Source organism: Emydura macquarii, unplaced genomic scaffold (genome assembly GCF_026122565.2).
Source record: "Emydura macquarii macquarii isolate MOO-44397 ecotype Brisbane River unplaced genomic scaffold, CSIRO-AGI_Emac_v2 contig_2422, whole genome shotgun sequence".
In the NCBI taxonomy this organism is placed as follows: Eukaryota; Metazoa; Chordata; order Testudines; family Chelidae; genus Emydura; species Emydura macquarii.
The window spans coordinates 42,782,775-42,800,087 of record NW_027132559.1 but is presented as its reverse complement, the minus strand read 5'-3'; the positions used below and the strand labels follow the sequence as shown (position 1 = coordinate 42,800,087).

Below are 17,313 nucleotides of genomic sequence, written 5' to 3'. Positions count from 1 at the left end.
TATTTTAAGATGTTGTGTAAAGTGATGGCTATTGTTTGACTCTCAAGCAGAACTTCATAAGTCATTTCACCAATAATCTTCTTTGCCGCTAACACTGTTATGTTTGCACAGTAAGTTAGATTCAGTTTTATTTTGTGCTGTTATTTCTGGTTATCATACATGACCAGAATACCTTGATGCGTAGAAAAATTTTTACAGCACAAATTGCCTTTAAAGAAAAATAGCACAACATACAGTAAACACAATACAAAGTGTTACATGATGGAAAGATAGCTTTTACTGTTAAAGTTGAGTTCAATTCTTTAATGCTCTTACCTCAGAATTGTTGAGATGGCATTTGTGAGTTCCTGAAAACCATCCCTCACTTGAACATTGGTCAATGTCTACCTTCTGCAGATTTATGTCAACTTTGACAACACCTCTGAAACAAGAAAGCTGCAATTAATACAGGGACTTTAGAACAACCAGTTCAACTTTTATATCTGTGAATTGTCTGCATGTACAGATCACAAAGCATGATTACATCTTCATTGTATTTGATGCAAAATGTTTAATCTAAATACAGAATTTGGTAAGAGATCTGAAAACAGAAGATTAGTTGCTGAGATAATGGTGACAGAGAGATCCTCTGTGATGTTAGAGCTCACTGACATGTATCACTATGAGACCAGAACTCAGAAGATCATTATTTTAGATCTAAAGCAATCAGTAAAGGCAAAATGGTAGGTAAGAATAAGTTATACACTCAGGTAATTTAAGGAGTCCCAACTCTTGAAGTTTTAAGGCCTAGCAATGCACCATTATAAATATGGACAATGGCCTGCACTTCTGGCATTCAGTTCTTATTTTCAGAGCAGCGTATAACTGAGACTATAGCACAGATGGGATGTTCTCTGCAGGGGATCGCTGTAGTTTCCAGGTAATACAATAAGCATTATACAAACTGCCAACCACATCATCCCGAGACTACTACCCGCTCTTCCAAGTGACATAGATGTCCTATTTAAAAAGATGTCCTATTGCCTACTCTAGGGGGCGCCATTCACCAAGGTTAGAAGACCCAAATCTTGCCCCTGTTGAAGTCCAGGGAGAAAGCTCCCATTTAGCCCAATAAATCCTAAAAGAGATAATAAAGTATGTCCTTTGAAGATATTCCTTTACTTCATTGCAAACAGTTTTTATTATCATATACATACTGAACCTTAGCTTGAGGCCTGATTTGTCATCGGATTTACTTGCCTCATTTATTTACCATTTCAACCTCCCATTTTGCATCATTTGTTTTCTGTTTTGTGTTTCACTGATTGAGTGAGTAGTGATTTTGCCAAAGATACCTACTGCTTACATCTTCACATCTGTTCCCACCCCCGTCACACTACCTTCAGCATGTTTTTTGACCCATCTGCTGACTGACCTTCTTCAGCCTGCTCTCTCCCTAGCTCAGACAACACATACCAACAACTAGAGCTGGCCATAAAAGGAAAAACATTTCACAAAAAGTTTGAAATTTCAAAATCATTTTACCTCTGAAGTGACTTTTTGTCCTAGTTCATCCCCTGCCTTAGTCTTTTTGGGAGGGGGCAACTCCCAAACAATGGGGTCCCCAAGTGGGAGTTTCATTTCTCCGACATGTAGAAAACACAGTTTGTGGGATTTTGTCCAGGTCTCCTGACCAAGAGTCTCTTTTTACCATTCTCCTCAGAGGGATGAGATCCCCACAGGAACAGACAAACCTCCACCCATGAGGCAAGGACTCCACTACCCAAGAAACCTGTGCAAAAGACCCCTGAACTTGACCTCAAGCCCCTGAAGGGGATCATGGCCCAGTGGTTAAGATGTTAGCAAGGAACCCAGGAGTGCTGGGGTTGAATCCCTGCTGTATCACAGACCACACAGCAGGTCTTAGACAAGTCATTTAACTTTTCAGTGCCCCACTTACATCTTTTACCTTACAGGGTTGTTGTGAGGATAAATACATTAAAAAGATGGTGAGGTACCCAAAAACTGCAGTGATAGAGACCTTATAAATCCCTTAGATTGACAGAAGCCAGCAGCCCAGACAAAGATACCATTTCTAAATCCAACATCCCATCTACATACCTGTGTATCAACTTCCTAGCCACCAGATGTGTAACAGGGCCCTTCTTCTCTCCCTGCCCCTTAAACTATCTGCTTCTGGTTCTAAAGCTCCAGTACAATAGACAATCCTGCTGCATAGCACCTCAGTGACCACAACACATAGCCCTTTGCTACCAAATCTGGAGCATCTTTGGGGGGTTCTCTTTTGTCCTGTATTTAGTATATTCATTTACACTAGTACAAAGCAAGGGTACAATGCCACCATTCCACCTAGATAGCATTTCACACCCTCTTTACACTGATGTAAATGATTGCACAAGGTGAAGGACAACAGAGAATCAAGTCCTTGGTGTCTAGGAAACTGAGAGGGATGCTTCCAGTATATACACCAAACAAATCAGTAAGCACTCTCTGAAGAATCTATTCATGTGCCAGGAACTTAAAAGCTTTCCATCATCAAAAGTTTCTCCCACAGTATTGGAAGACTCCTTCCACTGAAAACAGACTGATCCAATTTCCAGTTCCTCACACTGTATTACAAACACCTCAAAAGCAACAATATGAAAAAGCAAAAAAATATTCAAAGTGCAGCTGCTTAGCTTTAAAAAAGAGAAAAGAAGAGTGTTTCCTTCCCTTCTCTTAGAATAGTCAGAGGAATGAATTAGCACTGAGGAGATTTATGTTACTCTTCAGATATTATACACTTGTTACTATTATTTGACTCTTCATCATGTGTTTAATTACAAAGGTTTTAGGTGCAGTGTTTTTGTAAGGGCTATTATATAATAATTGTGGCAAACATACCACAATAAAATGTCTTAGTAGTTAGAATAACTTGCAGAGCATAAAGCTAACAAATGTTGGATGTTGAATCCTCAAGCTCATTAAAGTTTTAAAAAAATCAGAGTATGCTATGCCAGAAAGCACAGCCTCATGTTGCAGCCAATTACTTTATGAAAAAAAATGCCTCCGCAAACTCTTCATTTCCACTAACAAATACAGAGATATCCTTACAAACTATAGATTGCCGGCCCAGCACTTTCAGCCACTACTCATGGCCATGAATCTGTGCCCCAATGAAGTGCATGACACCAGCTGTGTGCTCTCTAAATTGAACCTGCTAATTTCAGGTTAGGAATCCAATTGCTTAATATCAGGGTTTTTTTTTTGTTTTTTAAAAGGTGACATGTTTGTGAGTAATATTGTTGGCATAATAAACACTTAAAACCATTTGGTAACTATGTCTATAGTACTTTAATCTTTTCAGTGGTGCTGTACAAATTAATTCATTTTCACAAGAACCTCATATTGTAGGGAAATATTACTATCCCCATTTTACAGACTGAGCTTCAGGGTCACAGATGCATTAAATGACTTCCTCAAGACCATGCAAGGAGCACGAGGCATAGCTGGGATATAACTTAGGAACTCCTGGCTTAATCCACGAGAACATGCTGCCTTTTTTGACAAGAGCACAGTCTATACAAGTAAGAATGATAATCATAAAACAGGCACAGAGCAGTAGATTCATTTAATCCTTTGGGCCATTTATGGCCAAATTCAGACCTTGTGTTAACAAGTGAAATACTATTGAGGTCAATAGTTATACTGACTTAGTATCTAATTCATCAATCAAGAAGGTTTTATCTCAGGTTCAATATATGTCACCACCTTTTAGACCCATTTTTAGCCTTTGCATGTAAAACATCTTATCGTGTTCAACTATAAATTACATAGTATTAGGCAGACATTATTAGATTCATTCATTCATCCATCCATCACTATGAATTCATCATTCATATTTAAATACATGTAGCTCATATCTTTGTGCAAATCTACTTTTATCTTGTAAAATACATTCAGAAGTGTTTGTTATATTTGCTTAAGTGGGGGGTTGGTATTGTTCCACCCTTCACAGCCTGCTTCAATCCAAATCGATAGATCTTCCATATTTCAGGTGGCTAATGCCCCAAAGGGGAGAGTTTGGCCAGGAATAGAAAAAATTGCCATACTAGTTTAGTATTTTATATGTGACACAGAGGTGGGTGGATCAAGCTTCCTGAGCAGAGTTTAGTCCCCAACCTCATTAGACTTAACAGTGCTTCCAAGCCAGCCCCTGACCATGTGCAGACAATAACAAACTGTCTGGGTACACTTAATTGTTCACAGCATTCAGTTAGCTCCTAACTCTTCAAAATGCAATGCCATCACTGAGGCACAGCATGCAGATTTATACAATTTTTCTGGACCACTATGGGGTCCTTAAAAAAAACACACACACACATATACACCAGCATACACCCACAAATGGGGTTTGTGAGGTGGCCAGTCCTGCGAAGTATTCATTTCAATGAGACACTGCATAGGCACAGGAGTTATCCAGTCCTGTGAAGGAACTTGCAGGATTGCAACCAAACCCACTTGCCCATTATAAACTAGACGCTTTTGCAAGTTTTGGAAATTTCTCACAAACATTAACTAAATATTTTCTTCTACCTGCTGAAAGATCAGTGATGAGTCATCCTTATTAGAGCTGCTGCAGCCTCACCTGGGAGACTTTACATACGCCATAGGGAAGCAGGGCTTTACTTCCTGTTGCAGAAGAGAGCTTATCCCTTGTGTGGATTTTGTTTTTAATTGGTGGAAAAGAGGGTTACTGCCAACACATTTTTTTCTAAAAGAGATAGGGTGTATGAGAGAAAACAGAATTAAGAATTTCATAACCACTCTAAAGGTGTGGGTAAAACTGCAAAGCTTTTGTCTGTAACAGTAGGCTGTGTTGTATGGTGAGCAAGCTGTTGTAGAATTCCTACAACAATTAAAAATTAAAGGGAGATGGAAAAGAGGCCAGAAAGCAAGGGTGTAGCTAAAGCTTGTTATTTGTGAGAACAGTAGTATACAGAACTCAGGGCAATTAGGGACTGTAAATGCAGAGCAAGTATTTGAATGTGATTGGGCTTATTTTAGAGTGAGGAATTTGTAACTAATATACTCTGTCCCTTAGCACACTAGTGTAGTGAGTGCATTATCCTAGGTGGTCTCCACTAACAGCCTAGAAAGAAGTACCTTTGTTTTCAGCCTTTTCCACACACAAGATGGTTGAAAAGTCCAATTTTACTTCTGTGAGATGTTTTTTTCATTTCATTTTGGTTTTCAAAAACAAATAAAAAATAAAAATAAACATTTCAATGTGAAACAAGACAAATTTGTTTTTAATTTTTTTGGTTGAAAATGATCAAAAATCAAACTCTTTTCACAATATTTTGATTTTGGCAAATCCGCATTTTTGGTTTTTAAAAAATGGACAAAAATTTCTACCAGTTCTGACCCACATACCTGTCAGATTCTTCCGCACTCCCTGCCTGACGTCCTAACGTGACCAGTCCCTCTTCCCCCTCACCCCACACCCTTGTGGATTGCTGGCATTGGTAATCAGCAGAAAGGGGAGGTGGGTTGTGTCAGGCAGATAGGGCAGAGGAAGAGATGTTCCTAACAGAGAGGAGGAAAACAAGACCAGTAATGGTTCTTCCTACCAGCAGTCAGAAACCTTTCCCTCCTCTACACACAGTACAGCCCAACAATAAAACAAGAAAAGAGATTTCTCATGGGTAGAGCTGGGCAAATAATGTATTTTTCAGTTTGCTAGCAATTCCAAAAAATTCCTTCCTCCCACCCAAAAAGTGTAGTTTTGGCTCAAACTGAAAAATGGAAGTTTTCAAAATGTGAATCAAAAAGTCAGAAACAAAAATGTAAGTCAGGTTGAATTAAATGTTTCATTTCACCCAACTTCAAGTTTTTAATTTCAACTCCAGGCATTTTAACAAAAGCAGAGGACAAGATTCACAAAATGGCTGGAGGAGCAAGTGACTTTTAGCCCGGTGATTAGGGCACTCATCTAGGATGTGGGAGACCTGGTTTAAATTCCCTTGTAGGCTCTGTCTAATGTGGAGGAGACATCTGAATTTGGGTCTCTCATATTACAAGAAAGTGCCCTAACCACTAGTCAATTCTGATGTATGTCTGTCTTAGTCTTTCCTGTTGAAGCTGTTCCACTTTGTATAATGATTAAATAATAACTGAAGCAGGGATCTGAGCTTAGGTCTGCCATATCCTAGATGAGTACCCTAAGCACCAGGCTAGAGAGCCTCTCTAGATATAGATACTTTGAAAAAAAAACTACAGCAGCAAGTCTCACTGCCTTGGTCAACTGACTCAGGCTCAAAGGGCTTGTGTTACAGGACTAAAAATAGCCATATAGATGTTGCCACTCAGGCTGGAGCCAGGGCTTTGAGATCTACCCCACTCACCAGGTTTCAGAGCCTGGGCATTAGCCTCAGTAGGAACATCTACCCGGCCATTTTTAGTCCCATGGCAAGGGCCCCAGTCAGTTGACCCAAGCTCTGAGACTTGATGCTGTGGGGGTTTTTTTGCAGTGTAAATATACCCTCTCTCTCTCCATCCCACCCACCCCAATGACTGTTCATAGTCATTCATGATTTCAAGGAATAGTCACTGGGCTGGGGGAAATTATGTGGGACTGACTGTAGATTGGCGGTTGGAGGACTCCTCTAGGATGTGACAGACTGCTCTAATGACTATTTAAGTATCTATACAAAGTGGAGTAGCTTCAACAGGAAAGACTGAGAAAGACCCCTGCCAGAATATCCCATATCCCCATGACTACGGAAGGGAGAGACTCACATTCAAATCCCTTTTCCATGTCAGGCAGAGAAGGGAACTGATCTTGGGCCTCCCACATCCCGGGTGAGTGTCCCAACTGCTATGCTAAAAGTTATGGAACATCCTCCCTTATCCAGATCTACTCATGGGGATTAGACAGTGTCCAAACTATTAAGACCATCACATTTACACTGTGCAGCTTAACTATCTTTACTAGACCTCTGCAGCATGTGTCCCCTGTCTCTGTCTTACTTCAACTCTGGTAAGTTCTGGTAAACCAGCAATAGGGGCTGGAACAGGAATAACAGAGCTTTTTAACCTATTTGAGAGATGGAAAATAATTTTAAATAGATTTTTGTGAGGTATGTGGCATTTACAGAATATGTTGCCATGGTGCTGTGTGGTAAAAGGTTTATTGGCATTCATTTGTGATGACCTCCCATTTGCAACACATCCATCCCAGACTTATCCCACGCCTACATATGTGTATGTAAAGCATACACAGCTATGTGGATTATTGCATATTTCTGAAATGTTTTACCGATATTAATACAGTAGCTAACACAGGCTAGTTAGCCACCTACGTTTTTAGTTATTTTTGATTCAGTATGCCAAAAGGGGAACATATGGAAGAAGACATCCTACTAGTACAATATAGGGATCAACTATTTCCAAATGTTATATTTACAGAACTAACTGGGAATAATTTTAGCTTTGCTATCTTAGTCCAAGTGATCAAGACACAAATGTCAACAGCATTATAGTAAAACTTGGCTTGTCGGCACAGCATCAGTCTGAAACTCATCCAGGCTGGCAGCACAGCTTAGCTGAACCCAAGTCACAACCACAGTGATAAGTTAATAATATCATTAATGGTAACTCTAGACCATCTGGCAACCAAGTGTGTTTTGTGCATTGAAAGCTAATCTCCTCATTACTATAAATATTCTGTTTTCTCTCCTTGTTTTACAAAGTTGAGACAAAATACAGCTTCAATATCAGAGGGTCATATTTAACATTTTGAATTTCCACAGATAAGAAATTATTAGTTAGATTTATGTATAATGGAGAATTGTTGAAGAATGATGTCATCAAGGATTTTCCGTCAGGTCAGAAGGTTTGATTTAAGAGGCTTTCATGTCTGCCTTAATTTCCAGTACCACTGTGTACTGGCATTCTGTCTGCTTCAAAATCAGTGCCAGTAATTGATTTAAACTTGTTTTCCCAACCTACTGGCTATCTTGATATTTTCTGTTATATTTCATTTTAACAAGGAGTTACAAACTTTTGTTTCCACAGGAGAAGTTTTGACACTAGTCTCACTCTGTAAAACAGAAAGAGTATATTCCCTTTTCACAATGCTGCTTATAAGCAGAGGCACACAGAACGGTTTCCCAAACATCTAAACAGTCACAAACATGGTCCTTCCATCTCCTAGCTCTTAAGAGTATTTTTTGTCAAAGAGGTCAAGTCTCAGTTGAACAAGAATGCAGAGTTTGTCTAATGCTTACCGATACAAAATTAAATACACAAAAGCAGAGGACAAATAAAAATGAAGAGATGTCAAACCTGTCAATAAAAGATCCTTGTAATCAGTTCTGCTAATAGTTTACCCATATAAGCTTCACAAGCTTCTTAGTCAAGAAGATGAGACACACAGAGAATTAGCGAGACTTCCAGCAAGTTAGAGTTTGATGTGAACATATAAAGAAGACACAACCTTTTGAAAAAGTAATTTGTAAAAGCGCTCCAGGTTATATTAATGCTTTGTAAAGGCTTCAACTGTGAAATATATATTGGTTTTGAAAGATGCTAGATTAACCTCCCAAACTGACCATCTGGGCATCAAAGGATTCTGAATACTGAAGTAGAGTATAAACACCTTTGTGGTGTGCTACATCAGAAAACAGAGAAATCAATGTAAAGAATTTAAAGGACCAACACAAACATCACAGTGCTCCTCCCAGCCAAAGTCAAGCTTCAAGGCCTGGCTGTCGAGTGGTAGGGAAGATGTCATTTCTCAGTGCCAAAACTCTTCCTAGAGGCCCTTCCTGACTCTCGCTACCAGACTCAGGCTCCCAACTCCTGATAGCACATCCTTCTCATCATGTGCTGTGGAAGAATTAATTAATTCCCCACAGATGGCACAGCTCCGCTGCTCTGCAAATCCCTGCACTCCTAAACAGATACATACACATAAATTAGTTTGGCCAAGATTTTCAAGAGTGACTAGTGATTTTAGGTGTCAATTTTTGGTTGCCCAACTTGAGACACCTTAAAAGGATCTTGAGTACTCAGCACTTGCTGAAAATCAGGCCCCTTCAAGGTGTCTCTAGCTGGCTATCCAAAATTACCAATCACTTTCTAAAAATGTAAGTATAAAATTTACAAGGGTACCTAAGTGACTTAGGTGCTTAAGTCACTGGAAAATCACTCAGCCATTTCTGAAAATGTTGGTCTGTATGTATGCATATGAGTCCATTTACAGCTGCAGATGGCTATAGGGATTTATGTGTGGCAAAGAACAGGATTTTGATCTGTTCCCCCTATTGCAATTCAGTTTTCAGTAATTCAGAGACATATTTTTCTAAGACCTTAGCAGTAGCACTACTGCTGTTTTTCAACATACATTTTCATAGGAGTACCAGCTTTCACTAAAAATAAACCTAATCAGAGAACAGGATGGGCCATGTGAGCACATGAATTAAGATTCACCTGGAAAGGAAATCCCCATCAGCCTTTGGGACAGTATTTATTACAAGTGTGGAGTAGTTATATCTGAAAGAAGATTAGAATCCTCAATCTCATTGACAACACAGGCTTCAGATCTATGGCATGCATTGCTGCATATCTGGGGATTTCCCTGTAATTTAATCAAAAGAGCTGCTTAAATAGTCTCTCTTGCTTAAATTACTACTTGTCTGAATTCTGCCATCAGGGATAGCCTTGCACATGGGGACTTCTGTGTCCGCAAGTTGAGACTGTGGATGGAAGGAATAAAAAATGGTAAGGATCAAGGGGCAGATCCTCAGCTGGTGTAAACTGTCAAAGCTCCACTGAAGACAATAGAGCTATGACAACTTATCCCAGAGGATGTCCCAGCATGAGGGAGGGGAGGAGAAATAATAGGCATTTGCCCTGAAGATCAGGTTCCTCTTAGTCTTCCTTCCAAACATTCTAAGTCAAAATAACCCTCACAAATGTAACCTGTGCTTCAACCCTGTCCCTGTCCACATTTCAGTCCTCCCATAAAGCCATGCTGTTGCTGTGTTTCCGACAATGAATTCGAACAGTCCAAGTGAATCAAGCAGATTTCTTGTTTTATTTTAAATCCCTATTTATTGTTCCTCTTCCCTAACCTCTATCTACTTGTCTATCCTTAGTCTATGAGCTCCTGAGGGCAGGGACCACCATTTTTAGATGTCTGAAGAACTTCGTGGGTGCTATGCTAAACAGATAATAAATCATCTGCATCATAGTAATAGGCCTTCTCTGATTCCAACAGTTCCTCTCCTTTCATGACCATGAAACCAAAACTTTTGAAAATTTGAGGAAGTAAATGCTTAAATTAGCCCCTTGTCATCTCCAAAATCAATTCTACCCTCCCCCTTCCACTCCCATTTTCATACGGGTCACAATATCTTAGAATAAGAAGGTATCATTTTCACCATTTTACAATATTTTTAGGATTATACAACTAATATGTGAAGTCATATACATTTAGCACATAAACCTTATCCTAATGAAAGTCTTTCCTTCACTATTTGAAATATTGCAGACTGGATTATAGAGTTTAGGGAATTAGAAACCAATTTTAAATGTGAGAAAGGAATTAAGATAAGGGCTTAAGAAACCTTCAAAGAGAAAATATTAATGGCCAAATAATTTTATTTCATTTATTCAGGATTTTTTTGACCTACCTTTGAAAATTTTTAATAACAATTTGAGTCCTGTTATATATTTAATGAACTAAGAAGCTAAGTAAAATATTCCCTGGGAAATTGCTCCTTGTTCTTATGTATGAATTTTCCACCGTGGATTTATTTGCTTTCAATAATGCACCCGAACCTAAACACCCTTCTGCATGCCTAATGTGGGTTGGGTCCAATTCCCAATGAAATGTTAATGGTGACGCAATGAATTCCACTGTCTTTTTGGAAGGAATGACCAGGTTTGACTATGCACTGAAAAAAGCTCATGTGTCCAGGGATGTCTTTCTAATAATTAGAGATAAGTACGGAGGTCCAGATATTCAAAAAAATCAATGGGCATTAGGCACCTAAATATATTTGAGGAGCTGGGTCTGAATGCCAGAAGGACAAGCATCAGAAAATAAAAAACAATAGTTCTTGGTATAGCCAAATTTTATACTAAATTTATTTTCTGTAATTGCTCCAGCACGTAGCATCATTCAAAATGTCAGCCTGCTGATAATGGCATTGAATTGCCAAATGAATCAACTTTCAGATGCACCCTCCCAATAGTTGTTTTAAAAAAAAGAAAGGAAAGGAAAGGAAAGGAAAGGAAAGGAAATTTATAGATACTGTACCAGACACAAAGAGGAAGCAGCTTGGACTTGCTGCAGTAGCAGAAAAAGAGCACTTATGCTCTGACGATATTCAGGCCTACTGTAAGATACAGATGGGTAATGGTCATGATCACGTCCCACAATATCAGTGCATTACAACAGGATATTAAAGAAAATGAGGGATGTACAGTATTCAAGAGATTATTTAGAACTGAAAAGGGAACCATTAATGACTAGTCTACTGAATACCAAACTGTGCTGTTAAATTCCACAAACTGTCCAACATCCTCATTGGCCTACTAATCACCCGCAGTTGTAGAAGCAATATACCAACTTCCAGCTCCCTCTCCAGAGGTCAAATATGCACTTCTAGAGAGTGAAATACACCCACATTGGGAAGCATATACACAAGTTTCTTCACACCATTTAAATTCCACAGTAGGATTGCACAAGGACCAGATAATCATGAGATTTCTGCCCTACAGAAGGTGATTTCAGTATATAATGGAGGTCTGAAAATTACATTGAGAGGGGTCTGCAAGATTCATGACAAATCCTATTGCTCCACTATCCTGTGCAGGAGTAGCAACTGCAGAGAGACTGAGTTCTAGCCCTATCTCTGCCTGCACTTTTGGTGGTAAATTCCATCCCTAAAACCTCATTACTCAAGCTTTATAAAGAGGAGGAGGAGATGGGAGTGAGGAGAATTTCACTAAAGGTCCATTTAGCCTACTTAAAAAAACCTATTCTTGCTACCAAATGTATGTTTTCCCAAACTGTAAAATAAAGCATTGCCATTGCCACTGTGTGATGAACAGGCTCTTCTAAAAATCTCAAAGCCAACAGAAAAGGCTAAAAATATAACAGGTGCCTCAGGAAATAAGAGGTCCAAGCTATGTTAGAACTATTTATGCCATGATTATCTTAAAAGAGCAGGACTATTATCTTGTGTATTTTGAGTTCTCTTTAGTTTCTCAGCTTTGTTTTAATACTGACCAGCTTTGCTAGCCTTTGCAACACAAGTTATAGGACTATATTTTCTTCTAAATTATTTTTCTGGCACCTCACCTCAGGCAGTCTGGCTTCCAGTTCCTGGAGTAGAGCTCTCTAGGACAGATGACAAGGTGTTTTCAGTAGAGGGCTCTATCCTTGCAGCTCAGTTCCTCTGACAGTGCAGAGTCTAGTGGCCTACATGGCCCAGAGTAAGCGGCTTCTCTTTAAACCGGCTTTGGTTAAATTTCCAGAATGCCATTGGAGAGAGGTCTACCAACAAATAGCAATAGCTATTGGACAGAAATAATAGACATTTGTCCACCCTATATTTGTAGTATTACTCATGTTCAACCACGAGGGCCAAACTCTGCTCTTTATTGCACCAATGTAGATCTGAAACATTTCTGTTGATTTTAGTGTGATTTCTCCAGATTTACATGGGTGTAACTGAGAGCAGAGTTTAGCCCTTTGTTTTTAATAATATCAGGTGTCCATACATTACTGCAATGCACACTTTGTATGCATTCATATATAAATACAAGCAAAGATGATGGCTCCTCCTTCCATAAGCCTAAGGAATAATCTTCCATCAAGAAAATTAATGTCTCATTGTGTCACACCATGCATACAATATCATACTCCACAGATAAGCAAATAAGAAAGTATATAAAATGTTAGAAGATGTTTAGAGTGGGCATACACTAAATTATTGCTACTGCTCTCATGCCAGACAATGAAATGGAAGCATCATTAATGTGTCCCTAACAGATGGTTCATGGAGACATTTCGTTGGGGAGATTCAGTGTATCTTCTTCAAAAGAAAGAGACCATCTTATACCCCTTTTTTTACCATATGGACCTTAAATAGGAATTTGAAATTTAAAACATGTTGTATCACTCAATGACAGATGGAGAGAGGAAATAAAAACCTATTTTGAGAGGCACCTGTTATAATGACTATGTCGAATTTTTCACTATCTTCTTCAATTTCATATTTTAATTGATTTCTTCTTTTAAAAAATACTGTGATTTGGGCTGTCTAACTTTGCACCTAAGAATTACAGAAAACGTCCAATATTAGAATAAAAATGTTGTTTTTTAAAAAGCTACACAGCTAATTTTTTGTTTTCTATAAACAATAATAATGTATTTTTCTAATATTTTGTAGAATACCTTTGTATGTATATTTTAAAGTACAAGGTCATCTTTCATGTATTATTCCATAAATGGAAATTGCCACCCAAATGGGCAATAAAACATTTGACCCTGACAGTGTAATTCAAATGTATGTATTTCTCCCCACCCCAATCACGATACAAAATTTACCAGATTTCTAAGAAACATTTAACAGCTTTTATTTCAGTTTTGTTTTAAATATAACATACATAATAGTTTAATCACCTTTAATATTAACCTTTCAACACAACGGAATCTGTTTTAAACATGCTAACAACATGGCCCATTTCAGTATCTTCAAATGAAAAAAAAAAGATAGATGAATATAGAACTCCAAAAACATACTTGTGTAACAGCTGCCCAGAGGTGCATAAGAGGAATGCAGTGAATTCTGTATTTAATTAATCATTTTTATTAATGATTAACATGCTAAGCAGCACATTTATGGGGAGGCAGGTTGGGAAGGCTGCAGAGGTAAACAAAATGTTTGTATTGCTACCATGATGACCTCTACTGGTCAATTTGGGTGGCAAGTATTGCTCCAAAATGGAGCTGGTATATTCCCTAGATTGGAAAGTGCTCCCACAGTGTGGGATCCATCTCTTACAAGGCTGGGGCAGTGCCCAGTCCAGCAGATGTGTTCTTTGGTAGGATGAAGAAATTTTAAGGGATTGTGTGGATAAAATCCTGGCATGAAACAGAGTTTAAAGCTTTAGACCCTCTCCAGCCTAAGGGCCTGATTCTCCTCCTGTCAAAGTCAATGGCAACCGACCTATTGTCTTCAATGGTGCATGATTAAGATTTAAATAAAGATCTGAGTTCTTAGATGGATGAAGCTGCAGGGCTCAGCCAACAGCCAGATAGCACTTGTTTAGGGGTGAATAAATTGTTGTGGTTTATATGTTTCCCCTCTGCCCCAGCTGTGTGTCACTATATGTAGTCATCTCCATTCAGTGGTACCTACGAGTTCATTGAATGTACAAACAATTGATGTCACTGAAACACCAGCAGTATTTTGGCACATGAAATCCTCTAGTGCTATGCTGGGCCAGGCTCTGAAGATGTTATAAAATAGCAGCCAAATTGATTTTTGCCTTTAGGAGGAATTGTGCAACAAGGACTTTGCAGCTGGGCTCAAGTCTTGCTAATCCTATCAGTGCAACATGTGAGAAGAGTTCAGGGTACCAGAGCATCATTCAACAGACGAAGAGTCACTCTCTATTGGGCTGGAGTTTTCAGAGACATATTAATCCTTGGTTTGACTCCGGTGGATTTCACAGAAAGTCTAGAAAACCATAATTCACAAAAATGTTTGGCTAAATTGGGTTTGTTGTCACTGCTGTCTGGTCTCCTTACCTGGAATGCTGGTAAAGCAAATAATGTACTTCTGTGTTCTTGGCTACCTCAGCTCACCACCTGATTCCCAAAGTAAAGGGGCTACAAATACGCCAAAGAAGCTTTGCACTTCTATTTTACCCACAAAAAGGCTACTACCCACTTCAGAAAAAAATAACCCCATAGTGGAGTGCTTAAAGGAACTGCAGTATGCATTATCTGGTGATTTTCCTAACTACAGAAATTCCTATGATTCCATCTGTGGACTCCAGCCTGCAGTCTTTATTCAGGCAAATCTCCCGCTGATATTGAAGTGTAAAGACTTCAGACGTGGGCCTTTGTATACTTTCCGTTACTGTTCATAGCTCAATGTATAGAATAACTTCTATACAACTCTTTAAACATCCCATGTATCAGCTTTTGTGACTTGAAATAGCAAGGGCATAAGGAATCATTAATATTTTTAAGTTAAAAATATAATATGTTTTACCTGTAGCCATTTAAAGATCTAACTACATGCATTGTATTCTGAACAAAGATAATAGGTTTATCTATCTGCATGTGCATTATCACTTTTGAGCACACCCCAGAGTGGATGGGTTTGAAAGACTATAAATTGCAGTTTGCAGAATAAAAATAATGTTTTCTGGCTGGTTAAAATTATGGCTGGGATTGTGCCCGTTTTAATTATACACCGTAGTAACTAATGACACATCAGCAAACATTTAACTACCAACTCTGCATTCCTCCTGCAGTTAGAAATAACTAACTACAACAGGCAACTTATCCTGCTTTCTTCTGCACACAGACATACACCCTGCTTTCTGACCATGAAAATTACTCCCCCAGACTCAGGTGATTAGAGAAAACAGTGTTTTAAACATTGTCACAACCACTGATGCTTTGTACCAGGCAACAGTTCCCTAGAGCATACAGATAAAAAGGTTAGCCACAGTCCCCCTCTAAAGGAAGGTTGATTTTGCTGTATGTTTGATTGGGGGTGGGGGTTCTAGAACTGCCTGATAAGTTAGTTGAGAGACAAGGTCCTGGATACCCCCACCCAAACATACCCCTCTGGAATCTGGGGCATCTTCCCAACACAACTCTTGAGTGGTAACTACATAGAAAGGAGTTCTCCTCCTACCTGAATTCAGGGAGAAGGTTGGGCTGCAGCCCATAAAAAGCTGCTGAGAGAGTCACTAGCCATCCGGGTTTGTAATTCCCATTTTCACACTCTAGGTAGGGCGAGGACCATTTGATGTGGTTCTTATCTGCCCTGTTACTGTCCCTCTTCTTCCAGCTGCTCTCCAAAGTTTTAGAGCCCGGGCTTAAGACCTTCCTGTGCAGGTGTGGCCTCCACTTGCGCTTCAAGGTGTGGAACCACTCCGTTTCGATCGAAGCGTTGGCTAAATGGTGAGCTGTGGAGGACAAGTCCTGCAGAAGGATATGGGTTTCCTGCCGGCTGGCCTGGAGGAAAACCTGGGGCGCAGAGGACAAGGGCTCCACATTGAAAGTGATAGCTGCTCTGGAGATGTTGGGGTTCCCTTCCAGGAGGCTCCTGATCAAGGCTTGGTACCAATCCCTGTCCTCCTGTAAGTTCTGCTCCCGGGATTTATTGCTCTGGAGGATCATGCTCAAGAAGTTGGTAGCGTGGAGGAGCGTGTCCAGGGCACTGTGCAAAGAAGGGTGAGCAGTGATGAGGCGAGACTTCCCAGCCAGGCTGGCCAGCTCGTATCTCCTGGAGCAGTTGGCCCGTCCCAGTTCCCGGGAGTCTCCCGTGTAGAGAAAGGAGGCCACATTTTGGGGCACCTCTTCGGTGAGCCTCTGCGCCAAGATGGTGCTCTCAGTGGATCTGCTCCAGGGAGCCGGGGGAGGATCCAGGCTCTTGATGTTGTTGTAAATCGGCTGTTTCCCTGTAACTGCTTTCTGTTTGTGGTGCACCGTTCGCCCTTGGCTGGATCCAGCCCCAAACCCCAGTTGGGCAAAGAAGAGAAGCGAGAGAAGCAGGGGCCCAGCCATGTCCTCTGAGCTCGCAGGCACGGCTAGCACTAGGTCCCTTTGCTATTACTAATGGCTCTCCCCACCCACCTCCAGCCAAGGTGCAAAGCAACGATCGGTGGCAGTCGCGTGTCGCGGCAAGGCAGCTGCAGCGGAAAAATTCAAGTCACCTGTGGCGATGCCCGGCGCGCGCTCTGCACGGCGGCCAGCGGTGGGGATTCCGCCGCCGGGCTCGGAGCAGGTTGCAGCCTCTCCAGCTAGCGGGAGATGCTATAGTTAGCCTGCTCACGGCTCCATCCCCCGCCGCTGCCGCCGCTTGCCTCGAGGTGTTTCAAAGAGCTGCCGCACGCCCAGGCTGCCGCTCCCTCAGCCGAGCCAGTGGCAGGTGCCGTCCCCCGCTCCGGACACACGCGCCTGGGCTTCGCATCCTTCGGGCGTGGCGAGGAGGGCGCGGACGGTGCGGGGAGGGCGCAGGGCTGGGTCCTTTCGGACCGGCTCGTTTCTATGGAGCGGGCGCCCAGCTA

At 40.5% G+C, this 17,313-nt stretch overlaps 1 protein-coding gene across 1 annotated transcript in view; it reads right to left on the bottom strand.

Annotated features, from left to right (window-relative positions):
- GPR158 (G protein-coupled receptor 158) overlaps positions 1-16,810 on the bottom strand; it is a 287,041-nt gene extending 270,231 nt beyond the window's left edge. Inside the window, exons 1-2 of the mRNA XM_067561715.1 lie at positions 15,936-16,810; positions 316-421 (exon numbers count right to left, since the gene is read on the bottom strand). Coding sequence (XP_067417816.1) covers positions 316-421; positions 15,936-16,810 — 981 coding nt within the window. The remainder of the gene's footprint in view (positions 1-315; positions 422-15,935) is intronic.
- Positions 16,811-17,313: the final 503 nt, after the last annotated feature.